The 25,883-nt window shown below is 43.8% G+C and overlaps 1 protein-coding gene across 2 annotated transcripts in view; it reads right to left on the bottom strand.

Annotated features, from left to right (window-relative positions):
• Positions 1-18,152, bottom strand: part of LOC134402647 (glypican-5-like) — a 505,390-nt gene extending 487,238 nt beyond the window's left edge. For both annotated transcript variants that reach the window (XM_063132253.1, XM_063132254.1), the window contains exon 1: positions 17,783-18,152. In XM_063132253.1, the coding sequence (XP_062988323.1) occupies positions 17,783-17,975 (193 nt within the window). In that variant the 5' untranslated portion in view covers positions 17,976-18,152. The remainder of the gene's footprint in view (positions 1-17,782) is intronic.
• Between the last annotated feature and the right edge of the window lie 7,731 nt (positions 18,153-25,883).

Genomic DNA, 25,883 nt, shown 5'->3' with positions numbered 1-25,883 from the left:
TTACTAAATTCATATTCAATAAAAGTCCATATGAGATTACCACTTTAAAAAAAGAAATAAAAAGAAATTATCAACAGAACTGGCATAAAATCCTTTCCACTTTCTTAGATTGCAACCTTTTCTGAGCTCCACATTTTTGTAAGGGAATGGAGAGCTAAATTAAATAAAATTCATGACAAGTTAGTAACAACTTAAGTCATGGCTTAATTTTCAATTGTAACTTGGTCTGGATCCAACCCAAGGTCTCCATAAATATTAGCCTCCCCACCCCCACAGATCTTTAACAAACACATCCTTGTATGCAATGGTGTTACAGACAGCAAAGCCTTTGCAACTTTAGAACAAACACCATATTTTGTAGCACTGGCAGGCTGATAGCCTCTCATCCTGACCTTTTATATGCTTCTGTAGCAACTATTGGGCCACTTAATTACTAAAGTCCATTGATCACTACCGGCTGAGAAAAGTCCAAACAGTTTTACTCCATCAGGCATGCCACTAGACCAGGCTCGTTAAGGCAGTGGAACACTTTCAAATGGATTTCTGAATCAAAGAAATTCAAAAAACCACACTTACATTTACATCCATGATATAAGTCTGAATTCCAAGAGCCCTGCCTTATTGATGAACAACCAAGATTAAATGTCAAAGACACTTGAATTTAAATCATTGTTCAGAAGATAAAGTTTTAATCATTCATTCTGATGGGACAAAAGCTTTCCAGAGCTAGTAAAGTAAGTGCATTGCACATCTGGCATATGACAGAATTATGACTTTGACAGAATGCTGCTGCTCACAAAATGTACTTCACTTCTATAAAAGATACTTTTCATTTTAACAAAGAGCTTAGTAGGAAAATCAAGCATATGATCTATTTTAGAGAAATAAAAGGAACTTGACAGATAAACCCACATAGAGTCTGCTCAGCCAAAATAGAACCCAGTGCATGGATAATAAATGGTGGACATTACAGTAAAAGAAATGATGGCAAATATTAGAGCAATTGAAAATGATGATGGTTTATACAGATTACCTTCTATTTTCCCAATCATCCGTCATCCAATCCCCTATTCAAAAAGCATTGTGGATTATGGTGTATATATGTATGTGAGAAAGAGAGGGGGGAGAGGGAGAGAGAGAGAACGAGAGCTGATGTTTTTTTTTAAAAAAAATGTTTATCAGCCAATAAAAATTAATGTGTCTCCCTTTTAAGTGCCTGGAAAGATCATTCCATTTCTTTGAAGATCGTCTTCAAAATCCATCATTTTATCCTCCCAGAGCTGCTGTTGATGTCTCCCATAACATCTGTAAGTGCTGCCCTGAGGCCTTCTTCAACAATCTCCACCAACTCTTTATAGCATTTGTGTAAGTAACCTCATCCACTGGGTTTAGAGTCCAGGCTATGCATTATGTCAACAAAATCCATATAGCTTCAACATACAAATATTGCCCCGTGCTAATTATATTTTCCCTGAAAAAGCACAATAATCGGTGGCCATACTCTTAGCTGAATCTCAACAATAGAAAGGAGTGGGGGAAATCCAGCACCTTCCAAAGATGAAAATGTATTATAACTTTCCTAATATATAGTATGATTCAAAAGATAGAATGATTTTTCCCCCGTCTGCAGCACGTCGTATTGTTCAAAAGATCCCACCCCTGGCCTTCCAGAGAGGCTTCAGGGTGGGGGTTGCAGGTGGCTGAAGGGTGGGGGAAAGCAACTTCCCTTCCTTGAATTCCCCTAGGTTTACTTATCTTAGGATCCAAGCCAATGTAGAAACATTAAAAGTTAAAATAATTAAGATAATACCCAAACATTTAACACAAAAAGGTAAGATTATAAACAAATGCACACCCCAGACTATAAACCTGTTTGAAAAGAACAATCTTCATTAGTGATGTTGCTAAATGTTGTAATTAATCAGGTTGCTGGTTGAAACTCATCTGTTCATAATGCTCACCTGAATTGGTGCTTTATGAATTTACTGTTAAGTTCAAAATTGCTTGCCTGAATCAATGTTTCATGAATTCTCTGTTATGTTCAGGCCTGAACACAAAATTTGGAGCATGCACAGTCTTCATGAAACAACACTATTTATGTGCATACCTGGGTCTTCCTTAGCCTGGGTTCTTAAGTGAAGATCCCCCTGGAATGATCCAGTGCTGCTTCCCTCCTCACCACCACTGCCTCTCTGGTTCATGGCAAGAGCCAAGCAGGATCAGATCAAGGGTACATCTAAGAACGATCTATACTACTCTTTAAAATGGTTTATAACAGTAGTGACAACTGTTGGGGTCCAGGACACACTCCACATACAGTTTCAAAGTGTCATATCCTACTTGGTGTAGATCTGACCCTAGTCTAGCACTCTGTTCACACAGTGGCCAACCAGCTGTAGACCAGGAACCCACAAGCAAGACATGGGTGCAACAACAACTTCGGGCTTTGCTAGACTATGCCGGATAAGCCAGCAGGGAGGCGGGGAGGCGGGGCGCTAACTTTAGCGCGCGCCGCCCCGCCTCCTACATGCACGACGCGCAAGGACTCTGGAAGCCCTGCAGCATCGGCCATTTTTTTTTGTTGTTGTAAGGGGCCACATGCGCCCTGAAGACTCCGGACAAGGTAAGTGGGTTTTTTTTTTAATTAAGCCATCCACCCGCTCCTGATCCCCCCCCTGCCCCCTGCCCACTCTTTCCCCGCCATCCCTCTGCCATTCCTCCCCGTCCCCGAGATGTGTGTCGCCCTCCGCCATCCCTCCCCGTCCCCGAGATGTGTGTCGCCCTCCGCCATCCCTCCCCGTCCCCGAGATGTGTGTCGCCCTCCGTCATCCCCCTCTCCTGCCGGTCCAGCCTTCCCCCCCTATCTCCCCCCCCGGCCCGATGGGCACAGCGCTCGTATGAGAGCTGTGCCCAGTCTGTGGCTTTTCCCGGCTACTCGTAAGCGAGTAGCCGCAAAAAGCCATGGACCCTGCTAGACGTTCCGCACGTGACTTCGCTTATGGCGGTTCAAATGAGGTTTCAGCGCGGCCTGACCCCAGATTCCCCTGTGCATCATCTGGACATCATGGGCCACCTCACAGGGCCCTGTTCCCCAGCAACTGGTTCTATGAAGAGGAGGTCTTGATGGTGCCATTCCTTTCTCTGGCTCCTCTATGCTTGGTGAGTTTGCATTACATAGAACTCACTATTCTTGGTGAGTTTGCATTACATAGAAAAACCTTGCAGAAACAGGCAGGAAGGAGTACATAACGTGACAATGCATGTTGTCATTCCACAGTATGCATTTCCAAACTACAGCTCCCAGGATATACTTCAATATTGTGCATGCAAAAAACTCACATACATAAAAAGAGAGTTTGTATTAAAGGAGAACTCTTGTCTGAGCTAACATGAATGAATTTATTGCTTCCCAAGAAAAAAATGAATTTACCTGGGGTAAGTCTGCCCATGACTAGTCTTCACAGCCTTATTAAAAAGGCCAGACAGAAAGATCTGACACATATCAGGTAGTAGAGAGTTCAACAAAAGGGAAGTCAACCCTGTTAGACCATCAACTTCATCTCTAATGGCAATGGCACCTGCAGGAAGCTTCCATCACTGGATCTCAATATACAGGGAGGTATATATGGGTAAAAGTTTCCGTAAGTAACCTGAACTCAGGCTACATAGGGTTTTGAAGGTATCCTGAATTCAGCTCAGAAAGAAACTAGCAACAAATGAAGCTCTTACAATAATGGTGTTATATGCTCCACATGGCTAACACTGGCCAACAGTCAGGTTGGGTGGCCACTTACACATCATCCAAAAAGAAGACAAAATAATTAAATTAAAATAAAATCACATGCTCCTGCAGAAACATGACAGAGTGAGCCTCACCTTAAAACCCCTACTATCTAGGCGAGGCAGAGATTGAGAGATCTGTTCATCCCTAGTTGGCACCAAGGTGAAATGGCAAATGTGTCAGCCCCATAATGTAAGAACATGGGATTCATTGTTATTGCTGTTGTTGTTGATGATGATGAATTATATACCGCCCCATAGCCAAAGCTATTTTGTATTCATAAAAAATACAAAATAATCTTTATCTTTGAAAGCATTCAGAAGCTACTTAAGAAAGGATGGTCAGTCTTTCCATTATAGGATGTCTTTATTTTTAACAACATTATAGAGGAAGGAATTTTGGCTAATTTCTTTTTTCAAACACTTCATGTGACATCATTAATGGCACTTAATGATACTACACTTCAGGATAGAAGTTGGATGTCCCCAGCTTACAGGCTAATTTTGTTACTCAGTATGAGAACAGGGTCACCGCAACCTCTGCACCAACAGAACATCAAAATATAGGACATTTATAGTAGCACTTCATAGAGACACATCAGCACCAACTTTTAGGATCAGGGGCTACTTGGTCTTATCCGTTCCCTAGCCAAATACTGTCCTATCTCACCAGAGTTTTCAGCTAAACTCTCAAAATGATGAGCTATTTAGATTCTGAATCCATGAGGAAAATTATATATTCAAAGTCAGCAAAAGGGGAGGAAATAAACCAAGAATAATTCTCTTGTCTTCAGTCTTTCATGTATTAATGACCTCAGCTTATGTAACCTAAGCATGAGATCTCAAATATCTATCATGTATGGGCTTCATTTAACTCAGACCCTTGTTTATCAGCAAGCAGTTTTTTAAATGTGCTGCCCAGATTTTAATGCAAGGCACCTACAGACGATCTGATAATTAAAGAGTAGAACTTACTAGAACACGTGGGAGGGGGGGTGCTCACTTGGTGCAATGCAGTTAATCCAAAGATAAGTATTCTGGCATTGCTTACTATTGATTTGTAGTGATTTATTTGTTTCTGTATTTATAGGCTGATTTACTTTTTGCACCCCCACTCTGCCTCCAGGTAGCTCTGGGAGGCATTTTAGCCTCACAATTACTCTGTGAGGTAGGCTAAGCCAAGGGTGGACAATTGCAATTCAGTGAGGGTGTGTGATAGAGATCACCCTACCCAGCCCTCCATGGGCCATAAAATGCCAAGAGTTGGGGACATGCGCCCTGTCGTCACACACCTTAGTGTTATTTGGTTAAGAACATAAGAAGACCATGCTGGATCAGACCAAGGATCCATCCAGTCCAGCATTCTGTTCACACCAGCTGTTGACCAGAAACCCCCAAACAGGACACAAGTGCAACAGCACCCTCCCACCCATGTCCCCCGGCAACTGGTGTATATAGGCTTACTGCCTATATACACCAGTTCCCTGTGGCTATGTCGTGAGAATTATTCTAACTGTTGCCATTGCCGGGAAATGGGTTGTGTTTTGGGTTCTTGAGCTTTCCTTACTTATGGGGTAGCCAAAGAGTGTGCATCAATGTCTTCTCTTTCATTGTACAATCATTTCTCTAGCAGCGAACAGACTCCTTGGCTTCCCACACTCAATTAAAGCCCAGGGGAAGACATAAGGAGTTAACTCCTCCCATGAGGCTTTTCAGATCAGGAAGCCCAGGCAGCCTGGGAGGCTGCAGAGTAATGGTGTGATTGGTAGTAGAAAGAAAATAAGCAGCACTCTCAGCCACCTCACATCTATTAACCTCAAAACATCACCCAAATAATTTTCAAATGAGCTATAAAATGCCCAGAAAATGAGGTAGAAAAATGAAAGCCACTTTAAGGAGGGGAGAAAACTTTAAGGAAACTGAAAAACAGATTTTAGGACAGCATTAGCTCCACTTCTCTCATGACACTGGATACCACATTGCTTCCCTCACACCTGCATTTTGAAGGATACGAAATGGGGGCCAGCCTGCCAATGGGAGCCAGTTGATGCTGTTTCCACTTGTAGTGGCAGCACAAAGAGCAACAACCCATAGGACGGAAGGAAGGAAGGGAGGAAGGAAGGAGGTGTGCTATAACCCCTGCCAATGGTGAGAGAATTTTTCATCCTCCTGGAGAAATTCTGTGAAATTTGCCTGTCTACAAATAGGGTGGAAAATTTTCAGAGGCCCATTTGCACACAGCTTTAGTGTAAACAATCCTGCTGTTGGATGAATATCCACCTTATTCCTATTAAAAGCGTATCAAGAAATGTGTAGTATTTCAGAATAAACTGACATACAAAATATCAATTCAGGGTGAATGCAACCCCCGCCCCCATGCCCCTTCCATAACTACAGTGAATGAATAATCTTACATGAGAATTGGTGTTTGAATGCATCACACAATCCAAGATCCTAATCTCCACTGAAAAGAAAGTGGGGGCTCCCCAGCAATTACTTAAGTGAACATAATTAGCTTATTCCAGTTAAAGATCTGGCTCCTGGGTCTACAGAGCTTTAGGATATTAAAAATGATTTTAAAGAAGATTAGTGTGAGGCAAGGTCCAGATAGATTTACACATCATGTTTTCCAAGCCAAGTAATATTTTGTTTTTAGTGCAGTTTCTAACAACGCCATTTCATTGAACATTTTTCATTCATCATAGGATTCATTCTCTCTCACTGTCTCTGTGTTATTTTCGCCCGTTAGCTACGGGTGGGAAGAAATGATACTTATGTTTTTATATTTTTACCACCCTCAGCCTCTCTTCCAACATACAATAGTAGTAGTTGTTACACAACTTCCATGATATAAACAAGCACATTAAGGATGCCATATTTGCAGAAAAATACTTATGGGAAAAGCTCTCTGTTTGGAAACAATTACTCAATTTTAAATACACATGAAATGCCTGATGGCTTTATGCTATCTCCAGTATCAGAGACATTATGTCTATGTATATCAGATGCTCTCAGATCCTGCTTGTGGGTTTCTGGTCAACACATGGTTGGCCAGTGTGTGTACAAAATGCTGTCTAGATGGACTCTTGCTCTGATCCAGCATGTCTCATCTTAGGTTCTTATGAAGTCAATAGGACCCTTATGTATCACACTTATTACTAGGCTAATGGTATGGTCTTGTTACTATATCCTTCCGCTATTTCCCCATTGTTTCTTGACTGATTTCCGAACTGGATGTTATAACTATTGCAGTCATCCCACTTGTTTGGTGTGTGTGTGTGTGTGTGTGTGTGTGTGTGTGTGTGTGAGAGAGAGAGAGAGAGAGAGAGAGAGAGAGAGAGTTTTTTAATGAAAAGCGTCCCATTGAGACTTCTACTGGGAATGTAGGAACTGCTTAATTTTTCCACTCCCTACTCAAAATCACTTCCCCACCCCATGGGTGGAGAAATATATGGGTACGTATTGTATTGCACCTTTTAATAAATCCACGGACATACAATATACAGGCCCACACAGATGCTCTCCTATGTCAATAAAGCAACTAAAAGCACAGACCTTTCTATGTGTTTTTGATGACATTTTTTTTTAAAAAAATAATAATCAGACATACACTGTAACAACAAAATAGGGTCACCATAGACACACAGTTGACCAAATTAAGGACGTATGCACTTGGAAATTAAGAAGAGAGAAGATACGACTGCCTGACAACAAATATTGTTAAGATCATGGGAAATACTTAACACACAGTGAGGATCAATACCATTTTGTGCAATTCTTTCTACCCTTAATTAAAGGACATGTCAGCCAAAGTTTAAAAGCATATTAACTTCTCACATCTGTAGCTATTTGTTATTTTCCGGGAAACTAGCTTGTTATTTTCATGGGAGCAAACTTGGATCTAATGAGGCAGGGAGAAAACAGGAACCCTCTGAAAAGCCTCACTATTTGTACACAATGGAAAAGTGTCTACTCAGTGTCTGTATGCTCAGAAGTCCTATTACATTCAATGGGGCTTACTCCCAGATAAGTGGGTATATATAATAAGCACTGTACGTTGTTGAAAGGTAAAGAAATAGGTTCCTAGTTGCATCCTTACAATACATAGAACACTCTGGAAAACTAAATACCTACAATCTTGTTCATAGAGTGGCCAGGTGTCCTACTTTAGGAAGGACAGTTCTTTATTTGAAAACATCCTCTATTTAAAGGGCTATTCAGTCCAACTCCATTTTAAAGATGAAGAACTATGAGAAGGGATAACAGGGCCTTGAAGTTGCCCATCCACAGTTAGTACCTGGACAGCAGACTAAGCAAGATGCAAGTCACCAAGCCACAGCCTTCCTCATGCAAATGTTATGCAAATCATTGCCCCCTTTGGCCGGGGTTTGGGAGATTCATTTCCTCTTTCCTGGTGATGCGTAAGCGGCCACCCTATTCAGCACTTGTATGCTATGGAACAGTGATCATTTTCAGTGCAATCTGTTCATGAGTTCAAAGGGGCTTATTGCCAGGTAAGTGCTATGTGATATCACAGGATCCAACTCCTGTTCCCCAGCCTACAGTTTACAGAATGGTCATTCTGGCACCATCTCACAAAAAGTGTTCCAATTCCACTGCCACTGTTGCTGTGCCTTTTTTAAAAAAACTACAACTTTAGGATATTATAATGTCTTGCCACTCTTTTACAAGGCAGCCCAAGGTTTAAGCACATACAGACTAAGAGGAGATATCCAAAATAAGAAAGGATCTGACCCGTATGAGGGAGATTTCACATACTCACTTCAGAACACAGCCCTTGTTTTCTACTGTTTTGTCTGCAAAGTCCAGAGTGGTGCTGCAGAACAGAAAATAAATGGCTTTTCCCCAATAACCTACTAACAGCTCCTTTATTTCTATAACCACAAGAAAAATGTGACACTCCGTAGTGGTTTTTAAAAGCCTAACATAATTCAGAGTTATGCTGTCTCTCTGACTTGTGCAGAATACAAAACCATCCTAGGTGGCATTGCTAGCAGTAGGCCTACCTAGGCATGGGCCCCGATATTCTGAGCTGTGCCCTGAATCTTCTAAGATGCCCCAATTGCCACTATTTGCCTGCTTCTTCTCCCTAAGCTCAGGAGCCTTGCAGTTACTAAGGAGCCCTTAGGACCTGCTCATTTAGCAGACCAACAGGAATGTAAGATGACTGCACCAGTCTTTTAAACTAGAGAGGACACTATCACCTTTCCTTCCAAAGTCTGCTCATTGGGGTTCCCCCCTCCCCTTACTTTTCTGCTCTTGCATGCCCACTGTTGGGAGCTTGCTTGCAATAGCATTTTGAAGAGGTAGAGGGGAGGGCAGGAAGAGCTCCATGTGAAATACTGGTATTTCGCATGGCATCTGATGTTATTGCCTCAAACTGGAACTGTTGGTTTCTGTAGAAGTTTAGTAGCTTCAGCACAGTAAAGGATTCAATCAGCCTCCATGACCTCCTTTCTCCCTCTTCACTTCAATTTCTCCTAAGTAGCTGCAGACCATGTAACATTATCAAGGAACTGCTGGGGTATTTAAAAAAGTTTTACACTTTTTTAAAAAAGAGAGTGTATCTGCCTCCATAGCCGGAACCAGAAAAATCAGGGATTCATCACTCATGGCTGCTTCCACAGAAAAACAAACAAACAAGTGACCCTCATGCTTTTTACATGGAAAATGCCCCAAAACATCATCAAATCACAGAGCATATCTGCTTCCATGGACTGCCTCAAATCCACATTTTTGTGCTGTGCAGGCACCCATAAGTGGCAGATCTTGAATATTCCTGGAACAGTCCATGGAAGCAGATAAGCTCTCTGGTTGGATTGTTTTTGGCTATTTTCCATGTAACAATTACGAGGATCCCTGCCTTGAATCCATGTCTTTGCGCATGGAGGCATCTATGAGTGGTGGATCCCAGATTGTTCGATACAATCTGTGAAGGCAAATAAACTCTGTGACTGGATTATGGTTTGGCCTATTTTCCATGTAAAAATCACATGGATTCCTGCCTCAAATTTATTCATTTATTTATTACACTTATATACCGCGCCATAGCTGAAGCTCTCTGGGCGGTTTACAAAAGTTAAAAACAATGAACATTAAAAATATACAAAATTTAAAACCATCAAAAACAACAGTATAAAAACAGTATCCATTTAAACAGTTCTGGGGTCTGTTAAAAAACAAAATACAGCATATTTTTGTGCTGTGGCTACACCTGAGAGTGGTGTATCATGGATTTTTTCTGGTGCAGACCATGGAAGCAGATGTGCTCTGTAATTTGATTGTGATCTGAGGGGTTTGTTCTGCAAAAATCACATGAAATCAAGAAGATCCCTGTTTCAGATCTCCATTTTTACTCTATGGCATGGTCATGAGTGGTGGATCCCAGATTTTTCTGGTTCAGTCCTTGAGGCATTTGTGCTCTTTGACTTCATGGTAGTTTGGGGTATTTCCCATGTAAAAACATGAGGATTCCTTTCTCAGATCCACATTTTTGTGCATGGAGGGCCCCATGAGTAGTGGATCCATGATTTTTCTGGTGCAGTCCATGAAGGACAGATCAGGGACCTGGTGGTCAGTGTCTCCCCCACTATTGGGAGATATACTGGATATAAAATTATAGTCATTGTTTCTAAATTTGCATCTATACTTAAAAGTTAGCATATGCAAATGTTATTCAGATCTATACCATCTGTTGTCCTCTTTTTGTCAATGCGTAAGTGGCCATCAGGATGATGTCCCTTCTCACATACTGACCCTCCTATATATACACAGCCCACCAAACAACTGATTAGCAGGCTGGTAAAGCATGATTTATATTTGAGGAAGGCGGACAGGGAAGGTCAATATATTCCCTCCCTCACACATCAAGAATGCCCATTATTTGATCTGCATAAAAACACTGGTTATAACTTAGGCAGAAAATGTAACATCCTTTAAACACCACTTGAAAACATACCTTTTCACATAGGCTTTCCCTGGGCGGTAACTTATTTTGTTTTCATATGGCATTTTTTATTTTTATAGCTTATATTATGATCTGACTTGTTGTATTTATGGTTTTAGTTGTGAACTTCCAAGAGAGACTAATGGGAAGAATAAAAATGTAATAAAATAAATAAATAAACCAGTACCACAAGCTCCTCCTTCCCTTCCAAGGCTTCCATAGTCTTGTTTCCTTGGGCTCATATAACCTACTTCTTCAACCACATCTTCAGTTTCACCACCTGCATCTGTCTGAAGGTCTCCTGCTTCCTCAATTCCATAGTTAAATTATGGAGTTCACTACCCCAAGATGTAGTGATGGCCACCAAATTGGATGGCTTTAAAATTCCTGGAGGAGAAGGTTATCAATGGCTACTAGCCCTGATGGTTATGTGCTCCCTCCAGTATCTGGCAGTAAACCTGTGTGCACCAGTTGCTGGAGAACATGGGTGGGAGGGTGCTGTTGCATCATGTCCTGCTTTGTTGGTTCCTGATCGACAGCTGGTTGGCCACTGTGTGAACAGAGTGCTGAACTAGATGGACACTCGGTCTGATCCAGCATGGCACTTCTTATGTTCTAAATGACTTAGGCCTTACTCTTTCCTTGTCCATTATGTTTGCAATTGGCTCCCAGAAGAACACCTGTGTAATGCCACTACTTCCTTCCTTCGAATCTCCCTGCTCCCTATCTGGCTTTTCCGTGAAGCCCTTAGCACAATCCCCTAACCTCTATACTTTACTGCAGTGGTGTTGAACCATGAGCCCGGGAGCCAAATCCGGGCCTGCCTGGGCTCCCCAAATTCCCATTCCCCACATCACCAGGCGGCTCCCACTCTCCTCCCACCCTGACTGTCTTTGGTTTCGTGGCTTTTGTGTGATTTCTTCCTCATTCTAAAAGGTTGAAATGGCACTCCTAAGGCTTAGCAAAGGAACTAAGAAGGCCATAACATTGGGAGAGGATGGCAGGTTCTCACGGGCGTCTTGTCCAATCAACCAACAAAAGGCAAAGGAGTGCTAACTGCAAAGTCACTACTTTTGTATTACTTGGAGAACTGGGGACTGCAGAGCAAGGACTGGAGGACTCAATGGTAAGCAGTAGCTTCCCTCTGGATGCCTCACTCATATTTTTAGAATTAGCTTTGTATCCTTCTCTTTCCCCAAGGAGCTCAAAGCAGCATTTCAGCCTTTATGCAACAACACCCCCCATAAAAAAAGTTACACAAGAACTACACAACTGGATCTTGGGGTGCTTATATTTTTATGTTTTTACTTTTAAAGCAGCTATAGAGTTCTTCACTTTTGATCAGAGGCTTGGTGTTGGGGAATGAAGGCTTATTCTTTCCATTCTGTACCACTTGCCTCCACACCTGGGGGAGATTTAGGTACCTTTACTTTTTTCTCATGGCAGGCCAGCCCTACCATTAGGTAGAGTGAAGCAAACTCCTCAAGCAGCAGAGGCTGGAGGGGAGCAACAGTAAAGGCCTCTTGCTCATTTCTTCTAAACTGCCCCTCCCCACAGCCATTTCCCTCTGTTGGAGGACAAAGCTGTGTACCAAACAGTCTGTCCTGTACCCTCTAAACTAGCTGCCTGCCCACAAACATGGTGAAGGACAGTGTACTGTTGCCAATATTATCAACTGCCTGTCCAGTTCATTTCCATGTACAGAATGGGGTAGGAGACAGGAGTGCCATTGCATCAGGCAATAAACTGTCATGGGCAAGCCCTGCCCATGGGGCAAACAAAAGCCAGGAAGGATATGGTTTTTATCAGGAATAGAGCAGGGAGAGATGATAAACCCGACTACTGAGCATGGCTGCTTCAATCAGATGTTGAGTTTTTTACGGCTGCTTTAAAATAAAATAAAAATGGCATGACTTAATCATTTCTCTCCTGCATAGTTTGGCTCATTGGTTAGCCTCAGATATAATAGAATCATAGAATCATAGAATAGTAGAGTTCGAAGGGGCCTATAAGGCCATCGAGTCCAGCCCCCTGCTCAATGCAGTAATCTAAAGTGTACTTGACAGATGGTTGTCCAGCTGCCTCTTGAATGCCTCTAGTGTGGGAGAGCCCACAACCTCCCTAGGTGACTGGTTCCATTGTCGTACTGCTCTAACAGTCAGGAAGTCTTTCCTGATGTCCAGCCGGAATCTGGCTTCCTGTAACTTGAGCCCATTATTCCATGTCCTGCACTCTGGGATTTGCTTAGTGCAAGTTTTAAATAGAGCTGAGGAAGGATCAGAACCTGCTTTTTCACAGCCAAACCTGGAACTCTAACCACTTCAACAGAGCACCTTAGTTGCCTTTACCTAGGACACAGGTGTAGCAGCAGCAGCAGAAACAACATTCTCGGCACTCTTATCTAACAAAACTACCGAGCAGATTGCATATTTCGCCCTTAGCTCTTAGTGCCTTCTCCTTAGCCTGCTTGAAAAGGCAGAAACATTTGCATGACTCTACCATAATAAATCTCTAATTGTCAGCAACTTTCCAGACTCTTAGTGAAGACGTTGCCATAAAAGAGAAATAGTCTGCTCAAGCTAAAATCCAGTCCAGGACAATAGCAAGCAACAGATGCTTTGGAGTATATGCAGCAAAGTGAATATTGCTATAATGTGGCTAGCAGCTTAATTACTTCCTGAACTTGAGCAATTTGCCCTTAACTTGTGATCCCAACAAGAATGGATATTCCTTGTAGGTTTTGATCCTTGGTAGTGTAGTTAGTTACTAATATATTTCATACAATGTACATACACAACACACTGCAGTCACTGATGGGATGCAAATGTTCAATCATTCTGAGGCTAGTCCAGAAAGTAGTTCGCTGATGCAATAAATGTGCAGCTGTTACTTATTTGTTCTGGGAGTCCAAAAGTCCTTTTCTGGAGCTATCATGTCAGTTTCTGGGGAAAGCTACATCTTATGAACAGTCGAACAACAATATTTTGTTGCTAAGAAAATGCAGCCCTGTTTGCCCACGAAAGTGCAGTGTTAAGTGCTGCACAGACATTAGTTGCATGGGTATCACATACTCCTACTGGATAGTGCCTTTGACATTTCTGTGAAGAGCATTCTCCCTCTCTTCAATCATTTTCTGACATTTTAAAATGTTTCCACTGAGCATTGCACAGAAGTGTTCTGGCATGAAGTACATATGTAATCCAATAAACCAAAACTGGCAATACACTGGAGCTATACCCACTTACTTTGGACTAAGCCCCATTGGCCCCATTCAGAAGACACCTTAAACCATAGATTTAACCACGGTGGTTAAGCCAGAAAGCTGGGCTGTGTTCAGAAGACACCTTAAATCATTACTTTAACCATGGTCAATAAAGCAAAAAAGCCTTATTCACCATGGTTAAAGCCATGGCTTAAGGTGTCTTCTGAACACGGACTGGCTTTCTGGATTAACCAGCATGGTTAAAGCCATGATTTAAGGCGTCTTCTGAATGGGCCCATTGAAAAATGGAGCCTACTTCTGAGTAGATTATAACTTCACCTTGTAAGAATGCCCCAACTATTCTATTACCATGTGAGTGTTTAAAATGTTAGTTGTTTGGAAGCTGTGCTTCTGCTCTCAACAGCAGGTTGTATCTAGTTTAGTCCATGTTTATGTCAGAGTATTCCCCCCCCCCCTATCTCTTTTCTAAAAACAGGAGTATTCAACATTTATTTCTAGTTTATCTACCCTTTGTATTAGCATATTGTAATACTTTGATCAGTCACTGCTGAAGGAACCAAACACCCACTGAACAAAATAATAATAATAATAATAATAATAATAATAATAATAATCAAACTTTATATGTTTAAGTTGTTGCATTTATTAAAACACCTTTCATATAAGAGACTTCTGTGAGAAAAAAGAAAAAAACACATTCCTGTCATCAGTTTTCATTTCCTATTAAATAAGTTTAAGAAGAGAGAAAACAAATAGTCCATGATGTAATATCAATTTCAGCAAAAGATGTAAAAGCCACTTTTGATATATGTACAGCCAGGTACAGTGACGAAAGACAGAGCTGCTACTTTTAATTATAAGTAAAGTTTCCTTTTGACTTTTCTGTGAAATGTGCTTTATTGTGGTCCACCTGTGACCGAGTTAAAACTGATGCTATATATAAAAAATCCACTTTGCACAACTCCCGCTACAAAGTGGTCTGGGTTAAATTCTTTCTTGGCACTGCTCCAAGAAGTCAATAGACTTGCTCCTAGAAATCATTTCACTTTGCCTTACTAAGCTGGCTACTAGTAAAAGGTTTGCTCCTTTTTCTTGGGCCAAATTATCCCAGCAAGCTCATTTGGTGCTGTGATCAATTCATGTTTTCTCTGCCTGGTGGTGTTCAAGAGGGACTTTGCCCAACAGTCTGGATCTATGTACAAAGACAGATCTGCAGCACAGCTTGGCAACTGTAGGAATTATATGGCATTCCTAGAAAGTACAGAATGGAGGTGGGGGCTACATATTCACTGAGATCACTGTTGCGCCTCTGGCATTTCTGAATTGATTTGCAGGCAGAATGTTTCATTTATCCAATCGGTTAACTCAAAAGTGGATTATGAACAGGGCTCAAATTATTGGAGGAAAGGTTGGGGGCTCTTAATGAAGCCCCATTCTTACCCTTGTCTCTCCCATTTGTGCTCCCCATAGCTTTCTAAATACAGCCGCTAAGGGCAGGTGGCATAAAAGATATGCAAAGGAGGCTAGGTTCCTCCTAAACCGCTTTCCCCATCCTTTCCTTCTATCCCAGAGGTTCAAATAGGGGGAAATCCAGTGATTTTTTTTTAAAAAAAATTGCTTTATGTTTTGAAGACTGAGCGGAGACATGACAGCACTCTTCAAGTACTTGAAAGTTTGTCACACAGAGGAGGGCCAGGATCTCTTCTCGGTCATCCCAGAATGCAGGACAAGGAATTATTTATTTATTTATTACATTTTTATACCACCCAATAGCCGAAGCTCTCTGGGCAGTTCACAAAAAGCTCAAGTTACAGGAAGCCAGATTCCGGCTGGACATCAAGAAAAACTTCCTGACTGTTAGAGCAGTATGACAATGGAACCAATTACCTAGGGAGGTTGTGGGCTCTCCCACACTAGAGGCCTTCAAGAGGCAGCTGGACAACCATCTGTCAGGGATGCTTTAGGGTGGATTCCTGCATTGAACAGGGGGTTGGAGACCTTCCATCTCTACTATTCTATGATTCTATATGTCATCCAATAAGCAACACCTTCTGATGGCAATGTCAGGGGAAACTGCCCCTGGCACAGTACCTCAGGAAGGCCCACTGGGCTAACCAGCTGATGCTGACATGCAGCAGCACCTGGGTGTCTTGGGCTCCACTGAATGAGTGAGTTGGCTCATTGCCATGCACAGCAACACCACCCACCTCTCAAATTCAAAGGGTTATTTCCCCTGTGCTGGTGAAAAATAGGCAAATGAGTGGTGGCTGCAAGGAACAGCTGCCACCATCTCCAGTTATGCACCTGCCATCTCACTTTGAGAGATGCCACAGTCTGCCACATTGGCTAGAGAATGCAGCTGAGCAAGAGGTGTTGTCAGGTGCCCACTCACCTTTCTTCTGGGCAGCACCCTGGGGAGAAGAAGAGCCAGCAGGACCAACTTGCAGGGGCAGCTACTACCTCTGCTCATTTGCTCACCTTCTCCTTCTCTGGGTGGTGTATAGGAAGGAGCTGGCCTTAAGGCACTAGCCTGAAGAGAAGGCCGCTTTGTTCCACTTGCTTACCCCTTCTGTAGCCTTCCTCAACCTGGTGTCCTCCAGATGTTTCAAACTTCACTTCCCATCAGCCCTAGTTAGCATGGGCTAACCAGGTCAGGAATGCTGAGAGTTGTACTCCAAAGCATCTGGAGGGTAATTGGTTGGGAATGGCTTGTCTAGGTGGTATAGTCAGGCCCAACAGAGAGTGGAGGAATGCAAGAGAGCAGAATCTGTCACTTATGCAAGGAGTAGCCACCTCATCCTCTCTTGCTGGGTCACCTGCAGCCCCCTCAATCTGTAAGCCACTGGATTAGGCCCAGTCCTCTTCATCATGGCACTCAAAGAGAGTGGGCAAGTGAGCAGGCAGTGCAGGAGGTGGGGAGCAAGAGGGCAATTAGATGCAGCAGTGGCAAGTGAGGGCTGTTAACAAGCAGCCCCAGGTTACCCGTCTACCTCTCTCTGCCAGGCTCTACCAGCTTGCCCCCGCTCGCTCTGCCCAGAGTGAGCCAGTGGGAAGCCATCACTGCCTCTGCCCGGTTGTCCACTCCAGGCAACACAGTAGGAGGCCAGGAGCAGCTGCTTTCAGCAAGGCAAGTGAAGGCAAGTGCGCAAGAGGGGCTTCTGCCCTCTCGCACACCTGCGCCCTCCCTCCCGACAGATGAGCGGGCAGAGGCAACAGAGTTCTCTCCCGGCCGCCCAGAGAAAGACCTCGTGCGATCAGCCACCTCTGTCCACTTGCCCGCTCGCCCAAAGGCATCTCGACGAAGTGCCCCCCAGAGCCTCCGAGGTGAAAATGCGCGGGGGGTGGGTGAGGGGAGCCGAGAAGGGCCGAAAACAATCTCAAAGCTAGGGGATTTCGGCGAGGCTGTCCCTCCCCCAACCTCGGCAAATGTCTCCTCTTCGTGTCGTTTGCCGACCTACCCGCGCGTGGCCCGAGGAGGGCTGTTTTGCTGTTCGCCTGGAGCTTTACATCGGAGCTCTCCCCAATTGCGCTCCTGTCCCATTCAGCCTCAGCTGCCTGGCTCCGCGTCCATTTAAACTCCCTCAGCGTTCCCACCCACTCATACGCTTCGAAGTCCTACTCCCGAGTCTCCTCGTTCTGTCAAACCCCTGGCCCGGTGCGGAGGTCACGGTTTTTTTAACCACTACTACCCCGATGCTCCAATGGGGCGCGGGGGGAGGGGGGCGCGGTTGAGCGTGCCGCCGGGACTGGGGAGCGGAGAGAGATGCAAGAAAGCCCGGCATAAAGGGGAAAGAAGGAGCGAGGATACTGACCAGCTGTGGGCACGTCGGGAACCAGCTTGAGGGGACCGATCTGCCGGATCTGAAACGCCGTCCTCACTTCGTGGCAGCTGGGATTCTTGACTGCCGAGACCCCGCCGCACAGTCCGGCCGCCGCCGTGGCTAGCAGCAGGAGCCCGAAGCGTCGCCGGCACAAGAAGACCCCGGGGCTCCTGTCACCGGCCATTTCCACACATTCCCTACCAGGGATACAGAGAAAGCCAGGGACGCCCAGCAGCCCGTCCCCCACAAAGTAAACCCGAAGAAACGCGACGGGGGAGGAGACGGTGCGGGGCGGGGAAGCGGCTGAAACGCGCAGCACCGATTCAGCTGCGAGCAAACTTGCTCTCTGCGCAAACTTACGAGCTGGGGAAGGGGGTGGGAACCGAGAGCAAGGCGCCTCGCGGGAGAGGTGCGCTGCAGCGTCCGGACCTTGAGAGCGACAACGTTCCACTGTTAGAACGTTGCCAGCCTTGGAACGTCCTTTCTCTCGCTCTCCCCCCCTCCCTTCCGCGTTCGGAACAGGGAATGTTCGAAAGACCGTCAGCTGGGCAGCCGCTCACGTTCGAAATGTGCCTTTTCCTCCCCTCCTCCTCCTCCTCCTCCGCCGCCAAACTGCTTTGCTTCCAATGAGCACGTCTGGCGGCGGGAGGTGGTCGTGGTCTTGCCGCCCAGCCCTCCTCGCACCGTAGGGTCCTCGAGGGGAGCGGTCGATCCGTTCATTGGCTTGAGCTATAATTAGATTTCTTGAAATAAATAATTAAATGATAGCTATAGATTTTTTAAAAATCATGTTGGAAGGGAATCTCCTTTTTGGAGCCGCACTGACACAGAAGGGTCCCATGCAAAGTCGCTGCGGGACAAAACTGCTACAATGGGGGAGGGGAGGTGGGGGCCGCTGAGAGAACTTTCCAAGGCCTGTGGGACATCCCTGGCCTGTTCGCCTGACACCTTGGCGCAGACAGAGGCAAGAAGGTGTCGTTAGTTAACAGGAACTGAACGGAAACCCCCCAGCATGAGTTTATGCAGCTGGGGAGGTTGCCGAATGAATCCGACTGGGGGAGAGCGTCCGAATTAAGTGCATTGTATGTAACCCTAAACTCACATGGGCTGCCAATTTTTAAAGAAATCTCCATGCCCCATAAACTTAATCGCTGATGTAAAGGGTACAGAAGCAAGGGTCCTTGAAGAACCAAAGCAAAGCTGGCTGTCCTGGAGAGTAAAAGCTTGTATGCAATTGAACTTCTCAACTGAGTGATGTGGCGGCTGGTGCCCATTGGGGTGGGGGGCGTGACAGCTAATGGGAGGTGGCGTGATGGCCAAAGTGAAGCAGAGGTAGAACCAAGGCAGCACACGTGTATGTGGGAAGCGGTGATACTGCTACAAAAATAACAGCTTCAGAGAAGAGCAGTTAGACATGTATAAACAGGATTTTCAGAAGTTTTTAAAGTCCTACCTCCAGATGTGTAATCAAGAACCAAGATCTTTATTCTCTGTCAATCCTGAAAAAAGATGAATGAAATGCCTTACACTACAGCCTGCATACACACCACAGAAATACATAAAATGCACTTTTATCTCCACTCCCAAAGCACCCCCAAAACATACTACTTGGCTTTGCTCCCAACATCCCCAACCCCAATTGCTACCATGCCCGCTTCACCCCATGGCTCCTCCCTGGGCATAGGCACACCCACTGACCTTTCCTCATAGCAAGAGAGAGAGAGATTCATTCAACAGGTGTAACATTTCCTGATGTGGTGATGCTGTAATATAATGTAACATATAATTCACATGTTGAATTTCTGTTAGTCATACAGCTGTTAAGACATGGGAGCCCTGCCAAGAGGAACACATGCAAAGCACAGCACACACATACAGTCTTAATGTACATTAATCAGAAGTACACTTCAACTCAAAGTAGGGCTCAATGCCTTTTTTTTTCCAGTGCCAGAAAAAGTCAGTAGCAGGTGAATGGTAATTGCTGCTTTTTTCAATGCTATTGTTTTATTATGATTTTATTAGAATGTAAGCCTATGCGGCAGGGTTTTGCTATTTTATTGTTTTACTCTGTACAGCACCATGTACACTGATGGCGCTATATAAATAAATATATAAATAAATAAATAAATAAATAATAATAATAATAATAGTGCAGAACATGCTAAGTGCTGTACAAAGCAGAGAAATGAAAGGTTTTCTTGCTTAGTACTTCCAGTTAAGACAGACTTTGACAACAGGGAAAGGTCAGAGATTGAGAAGGAGGAACCAGATAGTGGTGAGAGATACAGGTAAGATGGGCTAGAATGGCTCAGAATCAGAAACAGTCCCATCGATAAACCAATTTTACAGGTCTGTCTTGAACATTTTCCACATTCAGTCATGCCCTGTTCTCTAGACACCAAACAAGTAAACTTACAAAAAAAGCAGAGGCTGCCAGGTTGATCCCTTAGAAAGATAGCCAAAATCCACAGCAAGTCAATACCTTTATTTAGACCAACTAAGATGTCATGGGGGGAAAAAGGGTGGTCATGCTTTTGAGTTCTCCAGAATTGTTAATCAGGCAAGATGGTACATCAAATGGATAGGGGAAGTGTGGAGGGGGGACTGTGAGAGGTGTAGATCTCTCATATAGTTGCTCCTCACGTTGGTAGATTATAACAATATTGAGTTGGAATACAGGAGGAGCTTTGCAAACATAAGTAGATAAATCACTCATGATGCAAGGCAGATTATAAAATATACTTATGATAATTGGGGCAAAGAAATCAATATTCCCTTATTATTGAGAATAATCAAGAACAAAACAAGAAGACCTATGAACCCTTGGTTGGTCTAGTGCTGACTCCAGGTTTTGAGGGTGCTTGGGCATGACACCCTCCATGGACGCCTCCCTCAGTGACCCTACCTTCTCACCACCCTCATTAGCAATTGCCATTGGTCCTCCTCCTCTTTCTCACCATGGCTACCATTTGCCTGCTTGACAAGCAGAAATCCAGTGATCAATCAAGCAATGGCATCTGCTGCTCTTCCTTCTCACCATCACTGTTGTCTGGAACAGAGTGAGAGGAAGGTGGACAAGTAAGCTGCAATGATGAAGAGGAGAAACAAAGCTACAGGGCTGTTGTCAGTGGGCCCTTGGTGAGGTGTGAGCCCTCGGCAAGTTCCCAACCATGCCTACCCTTGACATCTGCCCTGGTTGAGATCAATCAGTAGGAAGATGGCATCAGGTCAATTTCCATTGCTAGAAAACTAGAAGCCGTGCTGTAATGCATAATTTCAGCTTCCGGCTGTGGGGGGTGGGGTGGGGAGAACAGTTTTAAGCAGTGGTGACAAAATTGTTCAAAACTTAGAATATCTACATAAAGGAGCATCTAGCTGGGCATTCTGCGCTCCCCAGCTTGCCTGTGTAAACTCAGCTGTGATAAAAAAAAATGCTTCATATAAATGCAAATGTGCCTCAGGAAAGTAGTGCTGATAAGAAGGGCATTGGTTTGGATGTCTCTCTTGTTACCCTGGGCATGAGAAGGCCGCATGGTGCACGTGCTCTGGGATTTCAGTATCAAACACGTCCTAGGTAACCCCAATTGTCAAAGGGCTTGACTGCTATTCATTTCTTAGTTCAGCCTCTAGAGTTGGGGCATGGGAAGGGGGGAACTGGGTGCCTGGGTGACACTGCACTGCTATGGTCACTGTTCAGGATGTGAGATATCTGAGAGGAGAAGAAGCAGAAAGCACTGTTCAAGAGAGATATCTGAGAGAAGCAGCAGAAATAAAAGCCCTATGGAGGCATCTACCTGCTTCTGTATAGGGGGACATGGATGTGCACATGAGTCCTACCGCCAGCATCTCTGTAGCATCCTTCTGGTTAGGCCTTGCAGCATTGAGCGCAAAGGGCTGAAGAGGGCTCTGTGATTGGAAACACTGATAAGGCAGGGTTTGTGAGTAAGAATGTTGTGCTCAACTTATTCACAGGGTAGTGGGGATGAAGCTCTCTTCAGTCCTTTGCACTCAATGCCTGAAGGTCTAATACGGTACTGGGAGTGTGGGTGATGCTGGAGCATGGCTTATGCGCACATCCACGTCCTCCATCACACTTTAGCCCTACGCAAGAACAGGCAAATACCTGCAAAGGGCTTAAGATTGGGCTGAAAGAAAGTATTCTCTTATGTGGCTTATGAGTGCGAGAAGACGCTCCTGAAAACAGATTCATCATGCTGAATGAATCCTTGCAGCCTGCCCAGCTTGCAATATTTGAGCATGCTTAGCACCAGGGTATGTGCCATGACAGTGAGAGTTTCTGCATCTTCCACCCTCTAGGACAACTCTAGGTCTGGGACCAAAGTCATGGGGGGATACCAAATGGAGGCCAGGCTCCCAAGGCCATTGCTGTTGTTGCTACTTGTGGAAGCAGATTTTTTTTAATCATTTAGGGATAAAGAAAAGCTGTGTGGCTAACAGTGAACCCTACCCCCAAGATGCTGTTGAAGAATTTCTCCTTACCCTCCAACCAAAGAATAATCAGCACACACATACCCCAATTGCCCACCTATAAATAAGGTGGAGAATTTTGGGAGACCATTTTCACATAGGTTTAGTGGAGACACTCAGGGCTGATCCATGTTTTTGTAGGCTCTGGTCAAGTGATCTACAATGGGCTCCTCTCTCCTGTCAAAAGTTCATGTGTCATATTTTACAGAGGACTGTCATCACTTTGAAGGGCTTCCATTAGTCACCTTGGTCTCTCTGTCTGCCACCTAAGACTTGATTAATGTTAAGGATGCATCTGCACATTACATAAGTTCAGATTTTAGAAAAACTCCATTCAGTAAATCTTCTGGCAAAATATCAACAGTATGAAATGGATGTATTTTTTTAACACCCCCTCCCCATTGTCTCAAATAAATAAGTACCACCTGTAGCACAGGAATATCAGTAGTATTGGTTTCCTCTTGGCCATGTAAACCTTGCAGTGTGTTTATTGTCTGTTCCCACCAACTAAAACATCATAATTAAGTCCTGATGGCCAATGAATATATTTCTGTATCAGTCATAGGGCCTTGCAGTTATATGACATAGACCTGTGCTTAAAATGATATACCAGTGAAGCACATGATTGGGCAATCTCTCTCCAGAGTCATTAACAATACAAGTCAAGTATCCATAATGGTCTGCGATTTTATGTAGTCTTCAAGATTCAAAAGTGCTACATAAGATGCATGATTTGTACTCAGTAATCTCTCCTTTTTGTTATTATTTTTGCATTTTGTAACACCTTGTTAAACTTGAATAAATATGTGATTAAACATACTATTTTGGGTGCGGGGAGCAAACAGCATGCATGTCAGAAATATAACAGACAATCACTAAATGTATAACTTTCTGCATAGGTAGAATACAACCCATCTTTAACCCAGGCCATGAATGTAGTCCTCACTTGAGTAAAGAAGAAAGCCTTAAGCTACCTTCAGAAGAAATGCAAGTCCAGCCTTTAGCACAGGGGTGTTGAACCTCTTTCAGCCCGAGGGCCAAATTCAATTTTGGAGAAGCTCTTGGTGCCACATCACAGTGGTGATGTGCAAAATGGGTTGGAGCAAAAGGCAAAATGGGTTGGAGCAAAAGGCAAAGGAGGAGGAAGAGGAGCCAAAATGCCAACAATACCGGCATATTATGGCTTACAGAATGGGGCAGCAGGAAATGAACAAAAGTCAGAGAACCACCAGACAATCAATGGTTGGGAGAAAGGGATGGGAGGAGGCGAAGGGGATGTTGGAAGTGTGGGTGCAACCAAGCTAGCTTCAAAAGGGAACACAAAGAAAATAGAGAGAGGACCTCCAAGGTTCCTAAACTATCCTCTCTGACCTGTGCTGACCTTCCTTCTATTGCTAGACTGAGAGCTTCTTCAGACAAGTGTTTTATCGCACGCTTCCAACTGGCCATTCACAGTTCTTTGTGGGACATTTTGATGACACAGCGATCCTCCTGCACTTCTCCTGCCCTTCCTGCTCTTTTTTTCCATCACAAAATAAGACCCAGAAAATTGGGGTGGTGGTGGTGGTGGTGCGGCTATAACAATACTTGCCGCCTTTTCCTGCTGTGTGCAGGAGAAGCTGCACAAAACAACACCCACTGAATGGGCCACTCTTCCCTGTGTGAAGAAAGAGGAAGCTGCTCATCCCTATTGTGGGACAGAAGCAGGAGGCAAAGTGACAGTAGGGAAACATGAATCCCCCACCCCCACCCCATCTGATGATCCTCTGGTACTCTTAGGGTTACTGACTACTCTTCCTACTACCTCCTTCTTCATGCTCTTGCCTCTCAGAGAGGGGATGTCTCTTTGGGTCTCCCTCCACTCTGGGTTGGGGACTCTCCTATCTAATATGTGACATAACATATACTCTAGTCAACGGTAGAATTGTAAAAGATGATTTGGATACTTTGAAGTTGTATTTTTGAAGTTGCTAAAAGTTGTTAAAAGCTATAAATAATTAAAATGTAGTTACGATAAAACACCACAAGTAGAGGTAAGGTAGTAGAGAAGTTCCCAATCTTAAACCAGTCCGTTGAATTGGATTTCTAAATTAGGGTTTAGGATTTCTAAATTTAAATCCCACCTTTCTTCCACTGTGGAACTCAAGGTGGCTACATGTGATTCCCAGGTGGTCTCCCCTCCAAACACTGAACGGACCTAGACCTGCTTAGCTTCAGCAAGGTGGTGAAGCAAGATGGTGGCCTATCTAACATGTATTTCCTGCAATAAAATGCAAGCTTTCTTATTCATGTAGGTGTTTGCAGGATTGGGACTTCTGTACACAATGAAAGGCAACAAAGGGGATATAAAAGGTTGACAGGGAAGTACAAAGAAATCTTGTAGCAATAATTAGCATAACAAGCAGGGTTTATAGCACAGGAGCTGCCCAGCCTTTATCAAGGCAAGGAGTGCATTTTATAAATCTAAGGACAAAGGATGTAAACTGAACAAGGAAAACCAATAATGCCATCTCTTAATTTCTACAAGCACTCTGGGGGCCAAACTAGATATTATATATAGAAGCCTGTTAACATTCTCTGGAACTGTTTTTTATTTTTATTTTTAATTTAAGACACTGGCCACAGCTAGACCTAAGCTTTATCCTGGGATCATACAGGATTTGCCCCTGCCTGAGCACTGGATCCCCTGTGTGTCACCTAGATGAACAGGTTTGACCCCTGGACAATCCAGGGATAAAACTTAGGTCTAGCTATGGCCACTGTCATTTGGGTGAGAATTTTGATTCTGTTGGGTTTTGATGAGAATTTACTAACATTTTCAAAGTTCTCCATATCTGGGACAAAAAAATGAGTTGTTTTTTTTTTTTTAAAAAAAAAACACCCTCTAATGTTGGAGGAATGAAACTGAGAGATTCATCCAAAGAGGACCAGTGCTTAGCTCTTGAAACATGGGCTTGAATCTCTGTATATCAATCATGTTAGTACTGAATTAGGGTTGCCACTTTCCTCCCCTACCAGGCAGTGATATAGTAGTGATATAGCAGGTTGATACATCTAGGGTGACCATATGAAAAGGAAGACAGGGTTCCTGTATCTTTAACAGTTGTATTGAAAAGGGAATTTCAGCAGGTGTCATTTGTAAATATGGAGAACCTGTTGAAATTTCCTCTTCATCACAACAGTTAAAGCTGCAGGTGCCCTGCCCTCTTTTAAATCTGGTCACTCTAATATAGCTCCTGCACTTTAACTGTTGTGATGAAGAGGGAATTTCACCAGGTTCTCCATATATACAAATAACACCTGCTGAAATTCCCTTTTCTATGCAACTGTTCTAGGCAGGATCTACACTACAGCTTTAAAGCGCTTTATAACAGTTTTGACAACTGTTGGGGCCCAGGACACACTCCATATACAGTTGTCAAAACTGTTATAAAGCGCTTTAAAGCAGTAGTGTAGATCCGGCCAAAGATACAGGAGCCCTGTCCTCCTTTTCATATGGTCACCCTCTCCATACTGTATCTATTGAATTTGGCTGGAGCAGGTGGGTGAGAATTTCTGTTCAGTTCATTTTTATTACGACATGATCAAACAGCTTATTCAGCAA

The sequence above is a fragment of the Elgaria multicarinata genome, chromosome 8 (assembly GCF_023053635.1).
Source record: "Elgaria multicarinata webbii isolate HBS135686 ecotype San Diego chromosome 8, rElgMul1.1.pri, whole genome shotgun sequence".
In the NCBI taxonomy this organism is placed as follows: Eukaryota; Metazoa; Chordata; class Lepidosauria; order Squamata; family Anguidae; genus Elgaria; species Elgaria multicarinata.
This window is presented reverse-complemented; position numbering and strand designations above follow the sequence as displayed.